At 42.7% G+C, this 15,176-nt stretch overlaps 1 protein-coding gene across 3 annotated transcripts in view; it reads right to left on the bottom strand.

The window, feature by feature from the left end:
• LGR5 (leucine rich repeat containing G protein-coupled receptor 5) overlaps window positions 1-14,553 on the bottom strand; it is a 130,123-nt gene extending 115,570 nt beyond the window's left edge. For all 3 annotated transcript variants that reach the window (XM_039221429.1, XM_039221430.1, XM_039221431.1), the window contains exon 1: window positions 14,342-14,553. In XM_039221429.1, coding sequence (XP_039077360.1) covers window positions 14,342-14,553 — 212 coding nt within the window. The remainder of the gene's footprint in view (window positions 1-14,341) is intronic.
• Between the last annotated feature and the right edge of the window lie 623 nt (window positions 14,554-15,176).

The following is a 15,176-nucleotide window of genomic DNA, read 5'->3' as shown; positions in this document are numbered from 1 at the left end:
TGTGCACGTAGATGCCCTGAGACTGATGTCTACCGGTTGGGTGCACCAACTCCCCCCAGGAGATAGCAGCCAGGGTCTATGTCATCTTGGCAGCCTGTCCTCATGCTTCATGCTTCTCTCTATTCTGCAGTTCACCTCACCTTTGAGTGTTTCTTAACACTTCTTTATCCTTTTCTTATTTGCCACCGTCTCTTCTGGGTTGTCACTTTTCTCTTATCCCCTCTGCACCTGGAGAATTTTACTTTGCCTGAGGGAGACACTTCTGACTCTTCATTGGAAATTGTTTGAGTTTTGCTGCCTTCTGATTCAGCCTGGTTTGGTGATTGTTTAAATGACTTAAGAAAGCTCATCCGAGAGATCCCACTTGTCCGATCTGTGCTGCTGGGTAACATGTAATAGATGTCTGCCTGAACGTTCCTTCAGTTTTGGCTTTAGGGCTGTAAAATAAATCAGCTTCCTAACTTTACTAATTCAGTAGGCACTTGGAGAATTCCAGAATCATCTTTTCACATGTAGTAAGATATGAAAGTGCTCCTATAGGGGAGATTTTCCTTGTCCTTTTCAGACCTGCTCTCTTGATTTCATTGGTCATGGGTGAAGCAGCTTGCCTCTTCTGCAGGAGGTTGTAGAGAATCTGAAGAGATGGGGACACAGGGCTCATCCAGCAGAATTAAAAGGCTGTCTGGTCCAATAACCGCCCACCCATCTCTCTTCTCTGCTGGGGATCATTGGGCCTAATTCCAAGGCCCCCTGCTCAAAGACAAGCCTGAGTGATACTTTGACCCTCTATTTAACTTTGAATCCCCTCCCCCTAACAATTTCAAGTCATCAGTATCTATTATTCTCCAGGAAATAATTTTAGTCTCGTTGTCATCACTGCCTGCAAAGATCCTTCCTGCAATTGTATTTAACTAACTGCTTCTTTATCAAAGACAGCTACCGAAATTCCTCATGAAAATTCGACTCCTTTGAAGGTGTTTTCAGGAGATGGACATAAACCTATTCCTTATACACGTTTTATTTTCCCTTAGAGTAGAATTATTTGTTCAGCTGTTAATATATTTTAAAAATCAAACACATTTTTAGTTTTCCTGGGTGCATCACTGGCTCTGAGAAAGGCTGGATTCCCTATGTCCTCTCTGCCCTCCTAAATCCATTATCTCTTGTCTGATGCTACAGCAGGTCAGCTGCTGAGATGGGGCTTCTGATAGCTCAGGCAGGTACCAAACTGAATTTTGCCTACATACTCCGGAAAAATCATGGGGATGGGTGAGATGAAAATGAGAGCAGGAAAACAATTTAAGCCCAGGACCACAAAGTGTGGGCTACTCATTGAATCGCATGTGAAGCACGGACTTCGATCTGTAACAAAGCATTTACTCAGTCATCAAGCACCCTGGAGGCCTGTGCAGTGTCTACGAAATGCTAGGTACCCATGTGAAAATATGAGACTTCAATCAGCACACAGAAGCTTCTAGCTACTTGATACCAAGGATCAGAGATGAAAGAATCTTTCTACTTAACAAGTGCTGGGTGATACACTACTCATTTGAAGCTGCCCCTTTTTGCTTCCCTGTTCTTTTGCCCAGTAGGTACCTCCCTGATGTTCTCCCCTTGTTTTTAACATTAAAAATTCCATTTAATGAGAATTGTAAAGTTTTAGGGCAATGAATTTAGCTATTTTGGAGAATACCAATAAGAGGCCACACTATATTTGAAAAACATGGGTGTAGTGTTTTAACAACTGTTATTTCATCACTAACAAAGACAATAGCACTTAACATTTAATGCATGCTCCACATAGGAAGTACTGTGTAAAAGTGCTTTACATGCAGTATCTTAGCAATCTTCACAACATTCCAGTGAGGTGGATATCATTAATTATTGCCATTTTACAGATGAGAAACTGAGACACAGAGTAGCCTGCCAAGGTTACTTAAGATAGGTCTGTGATCTTTGTCAAGGATGTTCTCATTTCTAAAGTAGGGGTAATAGTAACTATTTTACTGTCTGTTATGAGGGTCAAATGAGAAATTGGGGGTAAAAGTGTTAAGAGCACTTTCTGAATTGTTTTTTTTTTTTTTTTTTGTCTCTTTCTTTCTTGGGAGTTTACAAATGTTGCAGTCTGCCACATTTGGAGGAAAGGACCTTCCTCTATCACGTTATAAGACCGAGATGATCAGTTTATTTCAGTTTCTGTTACACATTTGATGGACAAAAAAATGGTGCCCTATATTTTAGATGTGGAAAAGTGCAGGTTTTCTGTAGAGTTTAGGGGAACAGGAAGGTGAGTGCCCCCAAGGAGAGGAAATGGTACTGACTGTCCTTTGAATGGGCCCTGACACAGGCATGCATGGAGAGAAGGTGTTTTAAAATCTAGGTTTTAGGGGCACCTGAGTAGCTCAAAAGGTTAAGCATCCGACTCTTGACTTCTGCTCAGGTCATGAAGTCACAGTTTGTGAGTTTTGAGCCCTGAACTGGGCCCTGCGCTGATCATGCCCAGCTTGCTTGGGATTTTGTCTCTCTCTCTCTCTCTCTCTCTGCTCCTCCCCCACTTGCTCTCTATCTTTCACACACACACACACACACACACACACACACAAAACCCAAATAAATAAATAAATAAAAATGAAAAAACTTAAAAAAATAAAATATAGGTTTTAATGTTATTTAGGTATGGTATGGCCAATAGATTAGGAGACAATTGTTAGTGAAAAGATAGTTTCTTACAGTTCCCAAGAGTAGGGGCACATAAGGCCATGTGGGACCACATGGGTGAGCACAGGGTCAGTTAGCAGGAAGAAGGAGAGAGAAGAAAGCACGGGCAAGAAGTTTTATCGTGGTTTCCACGTGAAGGAAGGGATGGGGTAAGCAGGCTAGGAATTGATTAATTTAAATAATTTCAGCAGGTTCTGTGGTGCAGGGGCCATGGGAGTGGTCTGGTACCTGGCCCTGTGTGATTAAGATAGGCAATACTGACCTAGACTGCAAAAGCCCTGTAGGAGCCCAATAATGAAGGTGGTGAGGGTGTGGGCTTTGCATTCATTGGCTTGGATGTGAAAGGCACACTAGCGTGAGAGTCACGGCTATTTTTAGGAATTTTAGATTGCCCCAAGAGAGGCAGTCTCTCCTGGGTCAGCAAGTCCCCAAGAGAGCAAAGCATTACAAAATGCAGAAATTATAAAACACGATGAATACACAGGGATGCTGGGGGGAAAAAAGTACATGGGATTCTGTGTCAGATCTAAGTCCCAGGAAGACTCTTTCTTCTTTGGTCCAAGAGAATCTACAATTCAAGGGGTATACATAGTCCAGGAAATGAAAACAGACAAGCAGATCAAGTATGGTAATCAAGTGTGATGAGTTCTATGACAGAGGTGGGCTCATCACGATGTGGAAGCATCAGATAGAGGTTTCTGTAGTGGTGGGTCACAGAAGGCTTTCCAGAGGAGGTAATGGTTGAACTGATTGTGGAAAGACTCATAGAGTTCAGCAAAATGAAAAAGAAGAAAGGCATTCCAAGCAGACACTCACATATGTGAACGGACCCCTGGAGGAATGAAACACGGAAGTCGTAGGTGTAGTTTAATGTGGCTGGAGAAGACAGCATGAGGGGCTAGGCAGTGGAACTGGCAGCAGAGTTTGTGGGTGAGGAATGAGGCAAGAGAAGCTTACTTTGCGGGTTAACTGAGATATGAAACTTCCTCACGAAATCATGCGAAACCACTGAAGGATTGACTATAAGAGAGGCATGACCAGAGTTGCATCTTGGACCAACTAGTGTGGTGGTAGAGAATGTGTGTGTCTTGAGGGTCTTTGTAAACCAAGATAGGAGACTGCTGCAGTGATCCGCACAAACGGCAACAAGAGCCTGAACTAATGCAGCCTCAGTGCTGGATGAGAAAGGGAGCACATACAAGAGACACAAAGACAACCGAAACTTGGTCAAATTAAAGTCACAGATGAAATTCAAATGATAATAAACACATGTTTAGCTACTATGATCAGAAATATGGGAAATTATTTATTTATTCCTCAAACCAGGTCTGACTGTTTCCTTCTGTTTTGCAGATTTTTAGGTGATAGACACTGTATCTGCATTTACAATGGGCCCCCAAAAGATGAAAAGGTCAAAGTTCAGACAGAAAAATTTATGTATACAATATGCATAAGCAACAGGATATGTGGCCACATCTAGAAAAGTAACTGGGGATTTTAGAATTCACTTGAGTATCTGGCATTGGAACAAAAAAGTGACAAGAAGGAACACTCATCTGGGGTTTTCAGGAGACCTGGGTTCCAGTTCCATCTTTGCCAGTCATGTGGCTTTCGGGAATTCCATTTACCTCTTATGAGCATGAATTTCATCATCTGTGAAATGAAGGGGTTGGATTAGGTGAACTCCAAGGTCCTTTACATTCTAAATCCCCTGGGTAGAGACACAGCTTTTGGCTCATCAGAAACCTCTGCAACCCATCTAAGTGACTTTAATTCTGTTTATTTGGGCAATTAGGGTAATGCTCTAGCAATCATGATTAAATTTCAGTTTTGCACTGTGTAATGTGAACTTAGGTAATACAGCTTAGTCCTTCTGGTAATTTGTGCATAAAAGATTATCCTTAGTTCTTTTTTTAAAATTTCTTTTTGATGTTTATTTATGCTTGAGAGAGAGAGACAGAGACAGAGACAGAGTGCAAGCAGGGGAGGGGCAGAGAAAGAGAAGGAGACAAGAATCCGAAACAGGCTCCAGGCTCTCAGCCGTCAGCACAGAGCCCGACACAGGGCTTGAACTCATGGACTGCGAGATCATGATCTGAGCCAAAGTTGGATACTCAACCGACTGAGCCACCCAGGTGCCCCCTTAGTTCTTTATAGTGGAACTTACTCTAAATGTAGCTGGCTATTAGCTCAAGTTCTGAATTGGTTTTATTGTAATTAATGTACATCTATCAAAATTAGCCTTTTTTCCCAATATACAATAAGCTATGTTCTGAGGAGTTTCTATAGCTAAGGTAAAAGGGGGCTTCAAATTACTATCTAATAGTCATCCGGGACCAGACCATATCCACCTAACACTTCTCATGATTATAAGACCCTGGGGAAGTGGACTTTATGCTGGATGGCCAGCAGCTGTAAGGTGGAAGGTGGAAACTTGCTGTTGGTTAATCATGTTGCTAAAACTTTTGAGATCTTCAAATGAGATATGCTTGCACCCTGGGAGAATCTGGTTTAACTAGGATTTCCTTTTGCTACCCGAGCTTGAAGACTGAATGAAAAAAGATCTTGAACTTCCTCCGTTGCCTGAGCCAACAGCTGCCGAGGAGAGAGGGCCGCTGTGAGTGAAGGCCTCCCACCCGGGAATAGTGATGCGGCTTCCCCCGAGTTAAAATCAAAGACCCCAATTTCAGTGCACTTAGAGTTGATACTTTAATCCCGAAGACTCTTCTTTCTAAACTTCCCTTCATCTTGTTGTTTGAAGCCCTAGGTGGGGGGGGGAGGGTGGGGAGGAGGGTTTGAGATAAGGAAAATACACGCTTCCAGTCCTCTGATACTATCTGGAATCAGGGGATGGAGAAGGATAAAAAGAGACACAGGAGAAGTGGACCATGTGTGTCCCATGCCTCATGGAGGCCTCCCAGTCTCTCCGTTCTGCCTGCACTGTTTTTTGGGTGGCAGATTTCCTCATTTAGTCTTTCCACCTCTCTTGGCATTTGTTTTTTCTAGGCTTTACTCTGTTGGGCAGTTGACAACAATTATTGAGTAGGTCTAAGGCCAAATGCAGGCGTGTCTGCTAAGGGGCCCTTCGGGAAAGGAAGTTTGAAGAGAAAATAAAGATTTCTTATTTCAGTCTTAACTAGAAGACTCCAAACTCATTCTGTAGATTCATTCAACAAACATGGTGAAATAAATGTTTATTGCAAAAGTCTCAATATATATACAAAATAGATGATTGAAGAATGTAGCTCCTTCCATGGAAAATTTTATTTGGTTTTTATAACCAAATCATCTTCACTGTATATGTATACAAAAAGTGAGAGGTTATTTTGTGCTGATAGACTTAAAGACCAATTGATTATGTAACAGAGTTCCTCCAAGTAAGTGCCTCACAAGAAAATTTATAACCTGAAAACTTCAAGTGCCATGTGGTGTTTTGTGTGTTGAACCAATAAACTCATTAAAATAACATTGGGTAAACCCAAACACAACACAATGAAATTTCTAACACAGCCCACATTAACCAACCAACTTTAAAATAATATCTTTGTTATGTACTAAGGTTAAAAATTCAGCAAATTCTTTATATTTTTTCCACTTGAGATCATGTGTGGTTTTTCTACTTTCCTGAGAAGTACACTTTTGTGGGTTTTTTGATCAAAGGCAGGTTATTTTTGCAAATAGACATCTTTTGTAGAGGTCCCTGTTCTACTTAATCAAGGTTTCGAGAAAACAAAAAGAAGCACAAAAATATTTACCAGTTTTTTAGTGAAACATAAAAATTCTTACGTTCTTTTCCGAGTGTAGACTTTGGAAAGGATGGCACGAATGTAAGGTTAGCCATCACTGTGTGTGTGTGTGTGTGTGTGTGTGTGTGTGAATGTGTGAGGGAGAAAAGGAGGAGGAGGAAGGAGGAAATAAAGGAATTTGGCTGCAAAATCGAGTAACAGTTTGAAACACTTGGCTTCCAGTCGTGAAAGATGAGCAACGCCGGGGAAAAGGCTGGGCTAACAAGGGACCACTTGAGGAAAGCTTAATCTCAGCTGGCAGGCTGACGAGGAAGGTCAGCTCAGTGCACGCGTTCTCAGCTGGAGTTGGGCTCCCTTTGCCAGGACAATTGTCTTCTGCATTTCAGCTTCTGAACTAAACCGAAGGTGCCTTCACACAGCCAGCTCCTCATCTCTCCCCTTGAAAGAGTCGGCTCTCCCCTGTCATGCCATGTCCACGTTATGTATCCCTTCCACCCAGCAAGTGGCACTAAAGGAACCGCTTCTTATTGGTATGTTGATGCTGTGTGTGTGAGTGTGTGCATGACAGAGACTGCTTTCTTCCCCCCTGACGACCACAGTCCTCTTTAGAAGATGAAGCCAAACTCCTTCTGAAGGCAAGGAGGATAAAATGAATGCAGAAACTAAATGTGTATACATTAAAAATGAGACACTTGGAAATTTTCAGTTGTTAATGTTAACAGAAAACTAGAGTTGAGAGTGGCGTTTTAGATTTTAGAGATCATATCCCAATGTATTGTACATTTTCTAAACATCAATTCTTACTTGATGAGGTTCTTTTTATACTGAATACATCCTATAATTAATTTAATTGGCCAGCTATTGGTTTCTCATGTTGACTTTGTAATACCATAAATGATTAACACACATCAGGTTTACAGCAGCAAATGAAATGAAAGACTGAAGAAATAGGATGGATAGTTTAGGAAGAGGTTTTCTTTGTTGGAAGGAGGGAACTTTTCAATGATTTATTCAGATTTCTAATTTATGCAGAAGTCTGTATCACTGGCCCAACCATTAAACCATGCATAGTTTACAGACAGTAGATAGAGTAGGTAAAACTTTGACATAATCTCTATTCTGAATCAAATGATATATGGCAACCTTTATGACAGCAATTCATCTTATTGGTTTTAAAGTGAAAATGAACTCATAAAATTTGCTTATTAAGAAAGTTCATGTCTCTCTGAATTGAGAAATAGTTCTGAAGAATTCAGCTATTTTATTTGACATATAGATCTGGTCATAGACAAAAAAAAGAAGTTTTATTTTTACTTGGAAGATTACTAGTCAGTTGATCACTCTTTATGATACTTAGGCAGCTGCCACAATTTATCTTTGGCTTGGAGATAAGAGAAATGGTTTCTGTGGTAGTAACAAAATGGACATATGAAAAGATATCTACTAAACTTAAAATATTGGCTGGAAGCTACATAATGTAATTCTCATTTTACCGAAAATTAAAAAACTGCATAGCCCCGTTCCTTGAAGGCATGTTTCTGTATTAGAGCTTCATAAATTGTGTTCCTCCTGAAAAAAAAAATGTGCTGGAATATTTCAGCACCAATTACCATTACTGTGAAGCATAACTGTAAATTAGAAGGCTGGTTTTCCTCTGTTTCTGGCAAACTGGCCCTGAAGATAATTTCAGAGAGGCCCCCAAACATGTTGAACAAAGTAAATACCCTTGCAATAAGCAGGTAGGCCCACCAGTTAGGGATGATGAGAATACTTGTGTCATAGGGTGTTTGTGGGGCCTATGAATGAGTAAAGTACTTAGCATAATGCCTAGTACTCAGGAGGAACAATATAAATGTCAGCTGTTATTATAATAAAGTAATTTTGATATGTAAATTATGGTGTGTTTGTTCAAATTTACAGGTCATTGCATCATTTAAGCTGGAAACAATTTTTTTTTCAAGTGGGGCTGGGCCATAACTGCGGAAAGCCCTCTGTTGTCCCGTTACTTGCGGACAAGTAGTTGTTCTCCGACTGATAATTAGCCGCTGGGATTTCAGCAGCTGGTTCAGCCGATTCGGCTCAACAGTGTAAATATTTCCTGAACATCCCTTAAATGTCAGGCACTGGGTGTGATCACTCGGGTTACAAAGTGGGAACTTTCCTATCCTGGAGGAGCTCACAGTCTAGTGAGGTCGATAAACCCTGAAAGAAATAGAATTCATCATCACATCCTAGAATGTTCTTCCACCTGACCGTAAGGCAGACAGATGGTTTCATGGACAGGGCTGGTTCCTCTGCAACCTTTCACAGTAAATTTCTGCTTCTCCAATCCCAGACTTAAACATTTAGAACGGAGGTACTAACTATAGGAAGGTATGAGGAAGGAGTCTGGCTTCCGAAGCCTCTTTTATACAGTTCTCCAACCAATGCCAACACCCTGTTAACAGTCTTTTAGCATTGCCACTAGATAATAGAATTCTATCTCTTGAGACCAAATGATTAATGTTCTTCTACCTACCAATTTCAAATAAGGCATTTCCACTGGCCTCGATCAATGTAATAAAAAAAAAATTACCTGGGAAAGGTAGGAGAAAATGCCAGGGGTTTCAAGAATGGGCCTTGCTTCCTACCTCTGGAGAACAAAGTTAATTTTGAATTATGAAAACTGTTATGAAAAATTCTGCCTTATAGGCTATGAAATCTCTCCCTTTCCGATAGAAAATGAGTTCCTGGGTGAAACCAAGAGTGTAGTTGGAATCTATAACGAGTGAATAAAAATGTGGCTTGAAGCTGACAGATGTGGGAATAAAAAAGTTGCAGCAGGTTAGAACTCATGGGTACACTTAACAAATGAAATTCTGCTAAGATACAGCAAAAACAGCAACAGGACTAGATAATCAGCTTGTTTTCTTTCGTACGTGGTATAGCAGTTGTGGCTCTGATGCCAGTCTGATTCATCTTTCTACTATAAAATGAGACTTCATAAAAGAAAACATTGCAACAGAAGTGAAGAGGTTGAATCTCATAGGAAGGAATTCGCTTGTTCACGAATTCAATTTTCCAGAAATATCCGCTTGTGGGGTGTTTACAAGGCAATGTGCCATTTAACATTATTCTAAATTCATATAAATAACCGAACAAAAACAAAAAATTACTTCACAAAATTGCTCAATGCAGAGTTCACTACTGTTTTTCATTTCTATCTTATGGCATATGATTTGGGTTAATTGGGAACATACTTCAATTTATAGCTAAAATGACTTAAATGTATGAGTTTAATAGGAAAATATAGAAAAATGCTTTACTAAGGTAGGTAGATATGAGGTATCAGTTATTAAATTACAAATATCCTGCAACGTCTTTAATTATATGACAGCTTTATTGGGTTACTTGCTTACATGGATACTATTTCTATGCCTTTGACACTTAGATGTCTCGGAAATGGGAAAAAAAAAAGTCAAACCATTCAGATAAAAAGTTAACTATGAGAAATCATAGACCAGCTTAGAGTTTCTGAACTTCTTTAAACACATCCAAGTGGGAATGATTCCATTATCAAAGCAGAATTTTATTGAACTACAAAGGCTTTCCTTTTTAATTCCATCTTCTAATTTGTTTGTGATTGCTATCAGAACTCCTTTACTTTGAAGAAAACGCATAAGGAGAAAAAAGATTAAGTCTCTGATTGAAGATCATATTTCTTATATGTAAAAATTCATTCTTGTCACACAAACTCTGCCATGCACATGTTGATCATATTCAATAAAATATTTATTTTAAGTCTACACCACAAAATTTTTTGAATCAGAACAAGTACTTAAAAAAATCACTCGGAATCATTTCGTCAATTAGTTTCAGTAATTGCCCCCATAACAAAAACACTACTAAAACAATCCTAGGAATCCTGGGGAAAAATAAAGAACTTCTCTAAATTGAAATATTCATTGACATCATTATATTTGCAACGAATTTTGAAAGCAGTCTGTAGAGCAAACTGTGTAAATTTTGCAACTGATCTAAATATTAAGACCGTTAAAACAGTTAATGGCTTTTGTAACCATTTCTAAACTATAGACACTTTCCTTGATTTAAAATACTTTTCTTTGCTTGAAGAGAAGCAGAAATATATTAAGCCATTTCAAAGAAGATTCTAACAATATTCTTTAATTTTGAAACTGCATCTTAAATGCTTAAAACATATGTATGACACCAGGGCCATACTTAATTAGTTATAATTGAGGTTTTTGATCAGTTTTTATTAATTCCAGTTTTGCTAACTATGTGTAAAATTAAATTTTGTTATAAAGTTACATATGGAAAAGTAAGCAAACTATACGAAAATTTAAAAAAAAAATCATTCTCCCGGTTCCTTTAGTGCATGTGACATGAATTTGCTTGTGGATGAAATGTTCATGTCTTTAAGCAACAGCAGGGAAAAACTCAGTTTTCATTTAAAAATTAAAATGTCTGTTCTAGATCAATAAAGAAAAGTATATTTCCTATACTAAAACTATATTAGGATGTTCATACGGATTTAGTTTTCTACGTGGATGCCACACCAACTGGATGAAAGACACATCTAAGTAGCATAAGGGAACTTACTTTTAAGACCCAGTTAGCAAAAAATGTCCACGTTTCATGCATTAAAATAGTTTCCCTATAATAAGATTATATGTTAGAGCTACTTTATTTCTGACAGATCACTACTGGTAGGTTGTGTTGTATTAAACATTGTGAACAATCATTGCCTGCTTTTATGTCAACCTTAGTGTTTTCCTCATCTTATGCAGAGTGAGCTTTATTAGCCTATTTATTATTTTGTGACATCAGAGCCCAACACAACTCCAAGAGAGAGAGAAAGAGATAAAGAGAGAAAGAGAGAGAGAGATTAAGACAGAGATGTTTCCAGAATGTTCGGTGGTCCAGTTGCAGATCTAGTGGGGAATGCAGTTCAGTAAGAAAGGAGAATTAATATTAATGTTTAGACTGGCTTATAGGACTGAGCTTTTCTAGGGAAAGAAGATTATAAAACTGCACATAAATAGCTCTTGCCTTATATGAAGAGAGTTAGGAAACTTTCTTTACCTATGAGTCTAACTAGCCAGCTACCACCAGATTATGGCAAGTCCATTTGCCAAATGTTTATAGCTGCAACTTGCCATCATCAATCTGTTTGAAGAAAATTAAATGCTTGTTCTTTTGCGGGGAGAGGAGGAAGATTAACAGATAATATTTCGACTCAAATAAATTGTGATAACCTGCTACAAACAATAGAAGACAGTAGTCTGGGTTTTTACCCACATCAGTCCTGGCAGACTTCCATGTTCTCGCCAAAGCTTAATTACCATGGGGCCCCAGGGGTAAGGGGCTACAACTCAGTGGTCTCTTTCAAGAGCAGGGGGAAATTACTTCTTAGAATAAGTAAACCATTACAATACATGCTTTTTTATTTGAATATGAGTAAATAAAAATTTCTCTTTTAGGTTATGAGTGTGTACGTGAAGGCAGAAATGATCAGGTAATTCTAGGTGTAACCAAAAGAGGGCACCATCTACCCTTAACGTCTGCACAGAGTTCCTGTGGTTGTAAAAACAAAACCCAAAAAACCCCTAAACCCCTCACCTAACGAAGAAAGGGCACCCCGTGGCTCTGACATTTTGTGCTCTAAAGGAGACCAAATTCTGAAATCGCACATTATGAAGAACATCAGTTTGGCTATTTATGTCAGGACTCATTTCCACATTTAGCACTCATTTTGTCTGACATGTTAGCCATGAGAAGCAGGTATTTAACGTTCGCTGTGACACTTTTCAGACGCTTTGGGATTAATATTTCATAGGGCACTGAGAAAATTTCCCCTTAGGCCAGAGTACAGGCTGTCATCAAACAGCAGGAGAAAAAGATGATAATTTAACTTCCTAATAGTATCTTAACTCCAAGGGGCTATCTATAATGATAGATAAGGAACAGTAGCAGGAAGATCTGACACATGCAGGACACAGTTAAATGCATTTGAGGTATGCGGGAAATAATTTGAAACAGCATTTGATGCCAACTTTAAGTAACAGAAGCCTAACAAATGTTCATTCTTTCAAGTGGGAGAAAAAAAGCATCCTGACACTGCTCATAAATTTATTTTCTGTATTCTTAAACATGCTTTATAACAAGTGCATGATTTAAATAGTTAAGTGTTTGGGGGGGATTGCACACCTCCCTTGCATATAATCGATTTCCTCAGGGTGATGGGGAAGGATAGTCCCAGACTCTTAAGTGTAGTTGCCAAACTACTCGCAAAAAGTCCCTACATAGAAGACCACGGGATCCTTGAAACAATGAGTTTAGCATTTAAACCAGAGACGAGGGATGAGCATTTCACTTTGCAGCACAGACAGCTGTAGATGTGAAGTCTTGGAGAATGGTCATTTCCATCCGTGTAAAATATCACGACCAGATGCAATGAGTGCAATTGAAGGGAAACCGGCTGGGAAACAAAAAAACTTACCATCCTCTCAAGTAAAGAAAAGCGCCCCAAATAGTTTTATATGGTAGGATGAGAAGGGCACTGCTCTCTGCTAATACTAAAATCCAGTATTTCTTCTCAATGCAATATTAAAGCAAATTAATTTTTTTTCTCATTCTGTCTCGGGAAAAAGAATTATCTAGTGGAAGGCGCTGTGCAAGCCTCTTCATGTTTCTTTTCTCCAGAAAACAGCTAAACAGAGGGAAGAGCGAGTTCACAAACATTCCAACCCGTCCCGCCAAGGTACGTGAGAGAAGCCGAAACCCGGATTGCGTGGGCGTGGGGTGGGCTCACCTCAGTGATTCGAATTAAAACCTACACGTGTCACCTTGTGACCACGAGTGCCCTTTTTTCAGAGTGGCTCCGACCCTAGTCTCTCCGCCCGAAGGAACCGCGCCGCATTTGTCTCTTGGATTTGAGGGGAGTAGTCGCCTTGTTCCCAAGAATCGGGTTCCTCCCGGGTCACTTCATCTACCCAACCACCTGTTATCCTTCGGGCCTGAGTTTCCCAGAGACAAAGTTGCGGACTGAGCTGCTGCCCGGTCTTCGCGGTTGGGGCTCCTGTGGCTGTGGTGGGGGCGGGGAGGGGGTGTGTGGGAGGATCCCCGAGGGACGACCCAGAGCTTTGGGTCTCCTCTGGGGTGTCGGCGCCGCTGTTTACCCTCCCCGCCGCCTTCGGCCCACTTCCCTTTTCCTCCCCGGGAGGAGGAGATGGTTAAAGATTACACCGTGGCCGCGGGCACTTCAAAGGGCGGCTCGGGCAGCCAAAGGTAAAGATAACGTTCTGGCAGCTCTAATCAGGGTTTGTGGTTGCCACATTTTAATCACTTCATTAAAAAAGAAAAAAAGAAAGAAAGAAAGAAAAGAAAAAGGTTACATCACACGCCCGTGAAAGGGATGCAGAGCAAGTTCCTGGGGCTGGGCAAGTTGCAGTTCTCCTTTGGGGCAACTTTTTACACGTCTTGGTGGAACGCGCCAGGGCGCGGAGGGGAGGTTGGGGCAGGGATCGCCCGGGCAGCCCGCCCTGACGGTCCAGGCTCAGGGGCGCAAATGCCCACAGAGCAGGCAAATGCCTACGCTGGGAAGACTTCGACCTGCGACCTGCCTAGAGCTGGACCGGGAAGCTGCGACGCACTGGCGCTTTCCGCGGCTTGGACACCAAGCGGTTTCTCCGCGGGCCCTTACAAAGTGCGCCCGTGCTCCCCCGAGACACGTTCATTTCCCAGGGGGCCCAAACACGTCGGTCCCAGACGCCCTCTGCAAACTAGTCCGCCCCCTCCAGACCCCCAGGCCGGTCTGGGGCTAGCCTCCCTTCGCCCGATTGCCCCCTTCCCGGAGCTGAGCAGGGCGCACTTACAGGTAGGAGGTGAAGACGCTGAGGTTGGAGGGCAGCTCCGAGAGCCCCAGGTCCGAGCAGTCCACCCTGAGCAGCATCCTGCCGTCGGGCTCGCACTGACAGTGCGCGGGGCACCCCCGCAGCAGCGCGCCGGGTCTTGGCGAGCCGCCCCCGGCCGCCAGCTGCAGCAGGACCGGCAAGGACAGGAGCACGCCGACCCGGGAGGTGCCCATGGTGCCCCGGCGGGGGGCCGCGAACGCGGCGCGGTGGGAGGGCAGCGTCCGGGTCGCCGCGGGCCTCTGCGGCTCACAGGGCGCCCGCAGCGCCGGGCGCCGCGCTCCTGCCCCACGGCGGGGGCGCCGAGGAGAAGCGCCGCGGGGCCGGGAGGTGCCCGCTGCAGCCGCGCGGGCCTCCGGAGCGGCCCTGGCTGCAGGCGCTGCAGGGGCAGAGAGCGTTGCTGCTGCAGGCGCCCTGCTCTGTGTGGAGCAGCATCTCCGCTCGCACGCTTGTTTTTTAAAGCGCTCCGGGCCGAATTGCGCGCCCAGTGACGTCAGCGCAGCCCGGCTTCCCAGGCACCCCCCGCTCGGCCGCACTTTCCCTCCTCCGGCCCCCTCCCTCCTTTCCCGCTCCCGGGCCGGGAGGAGGCTGGCGGCGCGAGGTGCAGGCGGGTTCCCGGCGCTAGGGCTTGGCCGCCGCGGGGCGCATTCCGGCGCTCGGCACCGTGGGAGGGCCAGGGGACCCCACACCTTCATTCTCTTAAGCGTCTCGGTGACCCGGCCCCGAGAGTAGAAAGGGACCTGCCTGAGGGACACAGACGCTCAGGGACCGAAGGATGCTGCACGCTTCCTCCAAGACC

The sequence above is a fragment of the Hyaena hyaena genome, unplaced genomic scaffold (genome assembly GCF_003009895.1).
Source record: "Hyaena hyaena isolate Hyena2069 unplaced genomic scaffold, ASM300989v1 scaffold_990, whole genome shotgun sequence".
In the NCBI taxonomy this organism is placed as follows: Eukaryota; Metazoa; Chordata; class Mammalia; order Carnivora; family Hyaenidae; genus Hyaena; species Hyaena hyaena.
Note: the sequence above shows the minus strand (reverse complement) of the source record. Positions and strands in the feature narration are given on the sequence as shown.